The sequence below is a fragment of the Triticum urartu genome, chromosome 1A (assembly GCF_056163025.1).
Source record: "Triticum urartu cultivar PI428250 chromosome 1A, HENAU_Tu73, whole genome shotgun sequence".
In the NCBI taxonomy this organism is placed as follows: domain Eukaryota; kingdom Viridiplantae; phylum Streptophyta; class Magnoliopsida; order Poales; family Poaceae; genus Triticum; species Triticum urartu.
The window spans coordinates 462,742,190-462,753,392 of record NC_141873.1 but is presented as its reverse complement, the minus strand read 5'-3'; the positions used below and the strand labels follow the sequence as shown (position 1 = coordinate 462,753,392).

The following is an 11,203-nucleotide window of genomic DNA, read 5'->3' as shown; positions in this document are numbered from 1 at the left end:
CAGCATGTCTATGGTGTGACAATATTGGAGCAACGTATCTCTCAGCTAATCCAATATTTCATGCTCGGACTAAACACATTGAGGTTGACTATCACTTTGTTAGAGAGAGAGTTGCAGATAAGCTTCTTGAGATCCGATTCATTCCCTCTGGTGATCAGGTAGCGGATGGCTTCACTAAAGCACTTGCTACTAGACAGTTAGAAGCATTCAAACGCAATCTTAACTTAGATAAGTTATGATTGAGGGGGTGTGTTAGAATATGTATAGGACTACTAGTAGGACTTGGAGTCCATGATGTACACGGCCTTGATTGCCTTGACGGAATCAATCCGTTCTGTAAACGAGCCCTGAATCTTAGTAATATAAATATACGGCAAGGGTGAACCCAGGAGGTCATCACGCCACAAATCAATCGATCTATTGTTTCTTACACTGATAGCCTGGGAAAACCACTGCTTTCGTAACCATCCAATCACAAATAGGTTCGCTAACCTGAGGCAAATTGACACAACGAATCCACCTCACAACCGTCAGTAAAAAATATCCAGCGGCGCCATCAGGAACGATGCCATGCGCTTAATATTAACATCTTTGATTTTATAATCGAATGGTTGAGAAATTAGATGAGAGATAACTAAATCCCATGGAGATGAGAATGAGCAAAACTGTTAAAATTTCTTAAATGTTGTGAAAATGACTGTTGCAAAGTTTCTTAAAGTACTACTACTAGCATATCCATGTTGAACAAGAATGGCCAAAATTGTGTACTAGATTTGGTTTAGGAAATCTAGCGACGCATGTCACCGTGCTAGTTGCATGCATTACGCGACATAGAGTTCCATGCATTTTGAATGCGGCAGCCCGCCACTTGTGGATGGACAGCCACTTAATCTTCTCCCTGTTGCTTGCCTGGCGACATGCACACGCATGCATGCACACAGATGGGCCCACAGCAGCATGCAGGATATAGATATCTGGTCTTACGTGGACAGATCCTCCGGAGCACCTGCCCTATTTGACTTACCCCATGGTGCGCACGTCTTTTCTTTAGACGATACATGTACCGATGTACGAACTGTTCAATATAATAGCCAGAGCAACAGAATGCAAGGAAAATTCGTAGCTTGGGTAGCTCCTCTCGCGCGTGCTCGTCATGGGGTACGTACGGACCACGTATGGCCAGGTACTCTGCATCGCGACCTCTATATATACGTACATACCAAGCCTGAAGAAGACCAGAATAGCTAGCCTCATAGGAGTAGTATACCTACCTAGCTTCTTACACTGAATCAGTGCGGGTGCAGCAACCGATCGACCCGTCGGGCAAACGGGGTTTGCGATGGGTCGGAGGTGTTGCTGCCACGGCGCCGGCGTGAAGAAAGGGTCGTGGACGGAGGAGGAGGACAAGGCGTTGGTGGAGCACATCCAGAAGCGCGGCGGGCACGTCGGCAGCTGGCGCGCCGTGCCCAAGGCCTCCGGGCTGAACCGCTGCGGCAAGAGCTGCCGCCTCCAGTGGACCAACTACCTCCGCCCCGACATCAAACGCGGCAACTTCACCGACGACGAGGAGCGCCTCATCATCAGCCTCCACGCCGCCCTCGGCAACAAGTGCGCCCACTTAATTACCTACTCCACACAAACGCACCATCACTCTCATAACACATGCAGTATATAGCTTTATTAGCCGCCATGCATGGGCTGTCAATTTCCTCCCAGACCGTTGCTTTTCGCGGTCCTTGCCTTGAAGTGGCACAGGCATTTACATGGATAAATTTGTTGTTAGGTGGTCGACGATCGCGACGCACCTCGAGGGCCGGACGGACAATGAGATCAAGAACTTCTGGAATACGCGCCTCCGGAAGAAGCTCCTGAGCATGGGCGTCGACCCCATCACGCACCAGCAGCTGCCCCCCGACCAGAGCCACCACAACCTCGACGTCACGTCCGCAGCGATCCTCCCCGACACGCTCCTATGGGCGGCCGCGGCCGCGAGCCTCGGAGGCCTTGACACCGCCGCCCTAAGGCAGGCGCAGCTTCTGCAGCAGCTGCTCCAGGCCATGTGCTCCAGGAACGACACCACTAACCTCATCACCAACCTAGCTGCAGCAAACGCAATGCTGAACTCAGTTAGCAGCATCGTTCCAAACCTTCTGCTCCAGCAGGACCAGATGAACATGTTTTTTTTCGATGAACAGGGGATCCCACCCGGCTCCATTTTTCATTGAGAAAGCGAAGCCCACAACAAGGTCTTATACACGGCACATGCCAGAAACACACTCCATGACTCAAGCCAGAAAACACAAATTAACCAAACTACTCTAACAGACTCCTCGACACACACCCAGAACCAGCCACAACTCGGGCACAATAGCGACAAACTGAACAGGGGAGTACATCAGAAACCAGAGAAGACAACATGAATAGCATCAGCTTCCTCCGGGTGCATCTTTTGGTATTCCAGCGTCGTCCTGCCCCCATGCTCAACCTCACTCGCCGTTGCCCTCCAAGATCTGCAACCAACACCGTGCCTCGCCCGACTCAGCCTGGTTCCAGCGCAAACGGGATTTTTAAGATCTCCCATAGCTCCTTCAGAAATTTGTCCAGCAGACCCCCTGGCAGCTCCTTGGATATCTTGGTCCATGCTCTCAGGTACCCAAAGATTGGCCCCAGAACCTGTTTCATAGATATCCAGGAACATCTATTAAACACAATAGCATTTCTAGCATTCCACAGCCCCCACAGGACTGCAGAAGCCAGATGAACATGTTGTCTGGCGCCAACTACCCGCAGCCAGGTTACATGTGCAACATCTCGAGTTTTGCGGAGCAGGACGTGGTGCAGCAACTGATCAACGCTCCGGGAACGGGAACGAGCTCCTCCGCAGCAGCTGAGCAAGCTGATCAGCACTGCATCGCGGCCGCAGCATTCGCATTGCATGGTGTTTCAACGGCTGTTGACCGGCCGCCGCTGCAGGAGCTTGCCGGTTTGCCGCCGGAGCCCACGACGGAACTGCCTGGTCTGTGGTCTCTCGAGAGTGATTCTTTCTGGAAGGACATACTGGAGGAGTACCGTGTGTAGCTTTGTCCCTTCCGGCGAGTCGGTTATTACAGTTTATTGTACAAAATCTATAAACGGACGTAGTGTCTTCATGCGTGGTACAGTGGTAGACCGGTGAGTCGATCGTCCACTGTAGTAAGTGAGAGCTGTGGATGAGATGATACAGCATGCATTGATTTGTTTGGGTGGTTATTGTGGTTCTTGTAATATATTTGGTTTTTGTCAATGAAGTTGAAGGCTGTCAGATGCTGATTTGATGCGACTTCCATAAGGACCATACGACTAAACAAAACTGAGAATCTATTCTATCTATCTATTTTCTATTTATTTATTTTCTCGCAAAAAAATACAGAGTTCTATTTGAGACACCACATTGATCCACACCATCAAATTATCCTGGCCCTTAGATTTGTAATATAATAAATCACATCTGTTACACTTACATAAACACATTTAAAAGAGATAGTGTCCGTTAGATTTACATAATTGTATCTAAACAGACCACATCAGTTAGATCTTCATAATTGTATAAATATAGCATAACTGTTAGATTTACATAACCATGCCGCAACACATCGTAACATCTCATTTAAACATGTTAGTTTACACCACATATACCAATGCTAATCTAATACTCCCTCTGTAACATAATATAAGATATTTTTTAATCAAAAAATGTCTTATATTATGTTATAGAGGGAGTACAATAGGTAGACACACGAGCATATACATGTATTCTTCTTATCATGTAACTAGAACTAAAAGTACAAAATATGCTTTTTTGTGGACACCACGTTAATCCACATCATCAAATTACTTCGGCCATTGTAATTTAATAAATCATATTCATAATATTTATACCTAATTATATCGCATACCTTAGATCTTCATAGTTATACTAAATGGATCATAACCATTAGATTTACATAACCGCACCAAAATAAATCGTTCCTGATAAACCTACATAAGCTCGTCTAAATTGACCGTACATAATCATACATGAATTGATCGTCCCATTAGATCTTTATAGTTGTATACATGAATTGATCGTTCCATTAGATCTTTATAGTTGTATACATGAATTGATCGTTCCATTAGATCGTTATAGTTGTATACAAGTACGTCATAAGTGTTATATCTGAATAATCATTCTAAAATGACCGCATATGCTGGACCTTCATGATGTCCGTGTCTAAAAAAATTATAACAGGTTGATGTCAATATAGGAAACACAACAAATAGATCATCACAGTTTTGCATCAATAGATCTGGCACACACAAATAGTAGACATGTTAATTATTAGTTCAATTATAAATGACAAGTACATGTTACAAATCATTTAAACATATTAGTACTCTGACCACATAAGCCAATGCTAATCTAATGAAATAATATACGTGCAGATATTAGAAGTTATAGTCAACTAAAATATTTTTCTTATCATGTCCCTAAAAGCACAGTGAATGATGTTCACTAGTAGAAAACATGGCTTTGGTCCAGGCCGGGTCAGCCCATTAGTCTCGGTTCAGTCCAGAACCGGGACCAATGGGGGCATTGGTCCCGGTTCGTGAGCCCAAGGGGCCGGCCGGGCCATGTGGGCCATTGGTCCCGGTTCATCTGGACCTTTTGGTCCTGGTTGGTGGGATGAACCGGGGCCAATGGGCCTCGCTCCTGGCCCACCACCATTGGTCCCGGTTGGTGGTTTGAACCGGGACCAAAGGCTTCCCTTTGGTCCCGGTTCAAGCCACCAACCGGGACCAATGAAGTGCCTATATATACCCCCTCGCGTGAGAGCAGAGCACACTGCTCTATTTTTTTCTGGCCGAGGGGGAGAGGGCTTGGTGGTGCTCTAGCTCACCTCGTATGCACACAAGGTGTTCGATGGAATGCCCGAGCCACACTACTTAAGCTTTCTCCTCTTCAAGCTCGACCTCCAAACTCCATTTTCCACAATATTTGTCTAGGTTTAGCGGTCCGTCACGCCCCGTCCCCGTCTTCACCGCCGTCGATCACCCGCGTTGAGCTCATAGCCGGCACTACCGTGGTGAGCCTCTTGTTCTTATCTTCTATCTGAAAGGAAAAATATTCTTACTTGTATGTTTACATAGATACTTGTATTATTTTCTTACTTTTATTATTGCATCTTATATAGTGCGATGGTTTTGGAATCCGCCCCCGTCGGCCCTCGTCCTGTCTATGATTCAGATGTGGTATATATATTATCTTTATAACTATTGGTTCATTTATTGTTTATGAAAATTATGCCGACCAACGTGACATAGATTTTATTTATGTAGGATGTATGTGAATTGGAAGTGCCAACCGACCCTATTGTCAAGAGGTTAAATTTAGTTGAAGAAGAAAACAATTTGTTGAAGGAAAAAATAAAAAAAATTGAGAAGGAGAAGATGATATTGAAGTTGCATGTTGCGGATGTCGTCGATGATCACAAGATCAAGATGGATGCAATGCGCTTGAAGATTAGAAAGATTAGAAAATATGCCATTCATACCGAGGCTTGGTATCATTATGCTGTTGGATCAATTGTTACCTTGGTTGTGATTATGATCGCATTTGTTTTCGCATTGAAATGTTTTACATAGTTTCAATGTATGGTTTAATTAATTAGATGCTCTGGAGAGCTATATGTTGTTAGATGAGAACTATGTATGCACTTTGGTTTTAATGTGATGATGAACTTCTATTAATTTGGACACTTAATTATATATAATGCATGCAGATGAACCAACAATGGATGTACGGTGACAGACACACCTGCGAGTACATTAAGGGCGTGCATGAGTTTCTCGATGCGGATGAGAACAATGAATGGTTTTATGTGTTGTCCATGCACTGAATATGGGAATACGAGGTCTTACTCTAACCGGAAAATCCTTCACTCCCACCTGCTTTACAAGGGTTTCATGCCACACTATAATGTTTGGACGAGGCACGGAGAAATAGGGGTTATGATGGAAGACGGCGAAGAAGAAGAGTACGATGACAACTATGTGCCCCCTGAATACGGTGATGCTGCAACGGGGGGAGCTGGTGAAGATCAAGAGGAACCAGACGATGTGCCCAATGATGTTGCAACAGGTGAAGCTGTTGAAGATCAAGAGGAACCAGACGATGTGCCCGATGATGATGATCTCCGCCGGGTCATTGTCGATGCAAGGACGCAATGCGAAAGTCAAAAGGAGAAGCTGAAGTTCGATCGCATGTTAGAGGATCACAAAAAAGGGTTGTACCCCAATTGCGAAGATGGCAACACAAAGCTCGGTACCGTACTGGAATTGCTGCAGTGGAAGGCAGAGAATGCTTTGGTTGACAAAGGATTTGAGAAGCTACTGAAAATATTGAAGAAGAAGCTTCCAAAGGATAACAAATTTCCCGACAGTACATACGCAGCAAAGAAGGTTGTATGCCCTCTAGGATTGGAGGTGGAGAAGATACATGCATGCCCTAATGACTGCATCCTCTACCGCGGTGCATACAAGGATCTGAACGCATGCCCAGTATGCGGTGCATTGCGGTATAAGATCAGACGAGATGACCCTGGTGATGTTGACGGTGAGCCCCCCAGGAAGAGGGTTCCTGCGAAGGTGATGTGGTATGCTCCTATAATACCACGGTTGAAATGTCTGTTCAGAAATGAAGAGCATGCCAAGTTGATGCGATGGCACAGTGAGAACCGAAAGAAAGATGGGAAGTTGAGAGCACCCGCTGACGGGTCGCAGTGGAGAAAAATCGAGAGAAAGTACTGGGATGAGTTTGCAAAGGACCCAAGGAATGTATGGTTTGCTTTAAGCGCGGATGGCATTAATCCTTTCGGGGAGCAGAGCAGCAATCACAGCACCTGGCCCGTGACTCTATGTATGTATAACCTTCCTCCTTGGATGTGCATGAAGCGGAAGTTCATTATGATGCCAGTTCTCATCCAAGGCCCTAAGCAACCCGGCAACGACATTGATGTATACCTAAGGCCATTAGTTGAAGAAATTTTACAGCTGTGGAATGGAAACGGTGTATGTACGTGGGATGAGCACAGACAGGAGGAATTTAACCTTAAGGCGTTGCTGTTCGTGACCATCAACGATTGGCCCGCTCTCAGTAACCTTTCAGGACAGACAAACAAAGGATACCACGCATGCACACACTGTTTAGATGACACTGAAAGTATATACCTGGACAAATGCAGGAAGAATGTGTACCTGGGCCATCGTCGATTTCTTCCGACCAACCATCAATGTCGAAAGAAAGGCAAGCATTTCAAAGGCGAGGCAGATCACCGGAAGAAGCCTGCCATGCGTACCGGTGATCACGTACTTGCTATGGTCAATGATTTACACTATGTAATCTTTGGAAAGGGTCCCGGTGGACTAGTTGTTGTGAATGACGCTGAGGGACACGCACCCATGTGGAAGAAGAAATCTATATTTTGGGACCTACCCTACTGGAAAGACCTAGAGGTCCGCTCTTCAATCGACGTGATGCACGTGACGAAGAACCTTTGCGTGAACCTGCTAGGCTTCTTGGGCGTGTATGGGAAGACAAAAGATACACCTGAGGCACGGGAGGACCTGCAACGTTTGCACAAAAAATACGGCATGCCTCCGAAGCAGTATAAAGGTCCTGCCAGCTACGCTCTTATGAAAGAAGAGAAAGAAATCTTCTTTGAATGCCTGCTCAGTATGAAGGTCACGACTGGCTTCTCGTCAAATATAAAGGGAATAATAAATATGCCAGAGAAAAAGTTTCAGAACCTAAAGTCTCATGACTGCCACGTGATTATGACGCAACTGCTTCCGGTTGCATTGAGGGGGCTTCTACCGGAAAACGTCCGATTAGCCATTGTGAAGCTATGTGCATTCCTCAATGCAATCTCTCAGAAGGTGATCGATCCAGAAATCATACCAAGGCTAAGGAGTGATGTGGCGCAATGTCTTGTCAGTTTCGAGCTGGTGTTCCCACCATCCTTCTTCAATATCATGACACACATCCTAGTTCATCTAGTCGACGAGATTGTCATCCTGGGGCCCGTATTTCTACACAATATGTTCCCCTTTGAGAGGTTCATGGGAGTCCTAAAGAAATATGTCTGTAACCATGCTAGGCCAGAAGGAAGCATCTCCATGGGCCATCAAACAGAGGATGTTATCGGGTTTTGTGTTGACTTCATTCCTGTCCTTAAGAAGATAGGTCTCCCTAAATCGCGGTATGAGGGGAGACTGACTGGAAAAGGCACTCTTGGAAGAGACTCAATAATATGCAGGGACGGATATTCTTGGTCTCAAGCACACTACACAGTTCTACAGAACTCTACCTTGGTGATCCCGTATGTCGATGAACACAAGAACAGTCTGCGCTCCAAACACCCGGAGCAGTGTGACGATTGGATTACATGTGAACACATCAGGACTTTCAGCAGTTGGTTGGAAACACGTCTCAGAGGTGACAACACTGTTTGTGATGAGTTGTACTTGTTGTCCAGGGGACCATCTTTGACTGTATTGACTTACAAAGGATACGAGATAAATGGGAATACATTTTACACGATCGCCCAAGATCAAAAGAGCACCAACCAAAACAGCGGTGTCCGCTTTGATGCAGCAACTGAGAGTGGAAAGGACACATATTATGGTTACATAGTGGATATATGGGAACTTGACTACGGACCTGATTTTAAGGTCCCTTTGTTTAAGTGCAAATGGGTCAATCTGTCAGGCGGCGGGGTACAGGTAGACCCACAGTACAGAATGACAACAGTGGATCTGAAAAATCTTAGGTACACTGACGAACCATTCGTCCTAGCCAATGATGTGGCACAGGTTATCTATGTGAAGGACATGTCTACCAAACCGAGAAAAAGAAAAGATAAGAAAGCGAATACATCATACGATGAGCCAAAGCGCCACATAGTTCTTTCAGGAAAAAGGGACATCCTGGGAGTGGACGGTAAGATAGACATGTCTGAAGATTATGAAAAGTTTCATGAAATTCCTCCCTTCAATGTCAAGGCTGACCCAAGCATCCTAATAAACAATGAAGATTATCCATGGTTACAGCGCAATAAGCAAATGACACAAGCAAAGAAAAAGTGAAGACTTTCTCCCGCAAATATTATGATGATACCATGCGAACTTTGTAACACACGAACATGCTACCATTGTCTGTTTTGTACATGCACATGCTATGTGGGTGAAATTATGATACCATGCCAACTTTCAACTTTTTCAGAGTTCATTTGAAATGCTTTAATGTCTTATGGTTCGGCCCTCGTAATACCATGACCATTAGTCCCTGACCCATGCCAACTTTCAACTTTCTAAAACTAATGGCACTAACAGAAAGTTTAAAATTTTGCTCCTCGCCCCTGGCCCATGACCATTAGTCCCGGTTTGTGCCACAAACCGGGACTAAAGGGTTGGTCCTCGTTGCGGGCAGAGTTTAGTCCCACCTCGCCAACCGAAGGGGGCTCACACCGGTTTATAAGCCCTTCCCTCTCTGCCTTGTTGAGCTCCTCTCAAAGTGAAAATAGATGCCCTAATAGAGAAAAGTTTAACCTAAATTCATAGTGAATTTGTCTGAAATTCATAGAAATTTACTATGAATTTAGGTTGAATTTTCTCTATAAGCGCATCTATTCTCATTTTTTAGTAAGTTAATCACAAACTTGTGATTCACACAAATTTCAAAGAATTCAAATTTTAACTATTCAAATTTGAAAACTAATGGCACTAACAGAAAGTTTATAATTTTTCTAAAACTAATGGCACTAACAGAAAGTTTATAATTTTGCAAAACTAAAAGCAAACAGAATTAAAAATTAAAGCAAAAAACAAAAGAAAATAAATAATGCAAAAAACAAATAAAAAAACAGGAAAAAACTATTTTTATAGTAAAGTTAATCACAAAATAAAATAAATAAAGCAACAAAGAAAACAAAAAAACTAAAAAAGTGTTTTCAAATTTGAAAACTAATGGCACTAACAGAAAGTTTATAATTTTTCTGAAACTAAAAGCAAAAAGAATAAAAAAATAAAGCAAAAAACAAAAGAAAATAAATAATGCAGAAAACAAAACAAAAAAAAACTGGAAAAAAATAGCAACAATAAGTATTTTGTTGTAAGTAGAAACAAAATAAAATAAATAAAGCAACAAAGAAAACAAAAAAACATAAAAAAGTGTTTTCAAATTTGAAAACTAAGGGCATTAACAAAAAGCATAAAGAATTAAAAAATAAAGCAACAAGAAAACAAAAGCAAAAAAGTTTATAATTTTTCTAAAACTAAAAGCATAAAGAATTAAAAAATAAAGCAAAAACAGAAGAAAATAAATAAAGCAACAAAAAAATGCCACCTACTGGGCCCCCACGGCCTGAATACGACTAGAAACCCATCCAAGGGTCAGGATTCAGGCCCGCAGGAGGCCCAGTAGGCCCACAGGCATAGCAGTGACAATTAGGCCCGTAAGCCTGCAATGGAGAGGAGCTCGAGAGGGGTGCGGCAGTGGGGCTTATAAACCACTGCGCACCCCTCTCAACTAGCGAGGTGGGACTAAACTTTCGACGCAGCAGCCGCATAAGACCTTTGGTCCTGGTTGGTGGCACCAATCGGGACTAAAGGGGGGCATTCGTCACGGTTCGTGGCACAAATCGTGACCAATGCCCCCCTTTAGTCCCGGTTGGTGCCACCAACCGAGACCAAAGGCCGCCGCTTCCCGCCCTTTGGGCTGCTGAAAAGAGGCCTTTGGTCTCGGTTGGTGGCACCAACCGGGACTAAAGGGGGGCATTGGTCACGGTTTGTGCCACGAACCATGACCAATGCCTTTGCTATATAAGCCAGCACTTAGGAAAATTTCACATTTCCCTCGCAGTTACCCCCGACGACGCCGAGCACATCGACGCCGCCAGGCTGCCCCAACGCCGCCCGCCGCCCCAGCCGTCGCCGTCGTCCGCGCCCCGAGTCACCGTCGCCCGCGCCCTCGCCCGACGCCGTCGCCTGCGCCCTCGGCCGACACCGTCGCCGTCGCCGTGCCGCCGTCCCCTGCCCCGACGCGTCGCCGCCTCTGTGAGCACGGCACGTCTGCCGCCCCCGCCGCCGCCGTGCATTTTTTTATTATACATGCTATTTTTTACATGTT

The 11,203-nt window shown here is 44.9% G+C and overlaps 1 protein-coding gene across 2 annotated transcripts; it reads left to right on the top strand.

The window, feature by feature from the left end:
- Window positions 1–1,339: 1,339 nt before the first annotated feature.
- LOC147991707 (uncharacterized) lies at window positions 1,340–3,078 on the top strand. 2 transcript variants are annotated; one of them, XM_087539040.1, is made up of 3 exons: window positions 1,340–1,608; window positions 1,784–2,158; window positions 2,751–3,078. In XM_087539040.1, exons 1-3 carry the CDS (start codon window positions 1,340–1,342, stop codon window positions 3,076–3,078), a joined length of 972 nt encoding a protein of 323 aa, XP_087395166.1. The 2 variants fall into 2 exon arrangements, with proteins under 2 accessions (XP_087395166.1, XP_087395170.1); XM_087539044.1 differs by having other exon boundaries at window positions 1,784–2,174; window positions 2,782–3,078.
- Window positions 3,079–11,203: the final 8,125 nt, after the last annotated feature.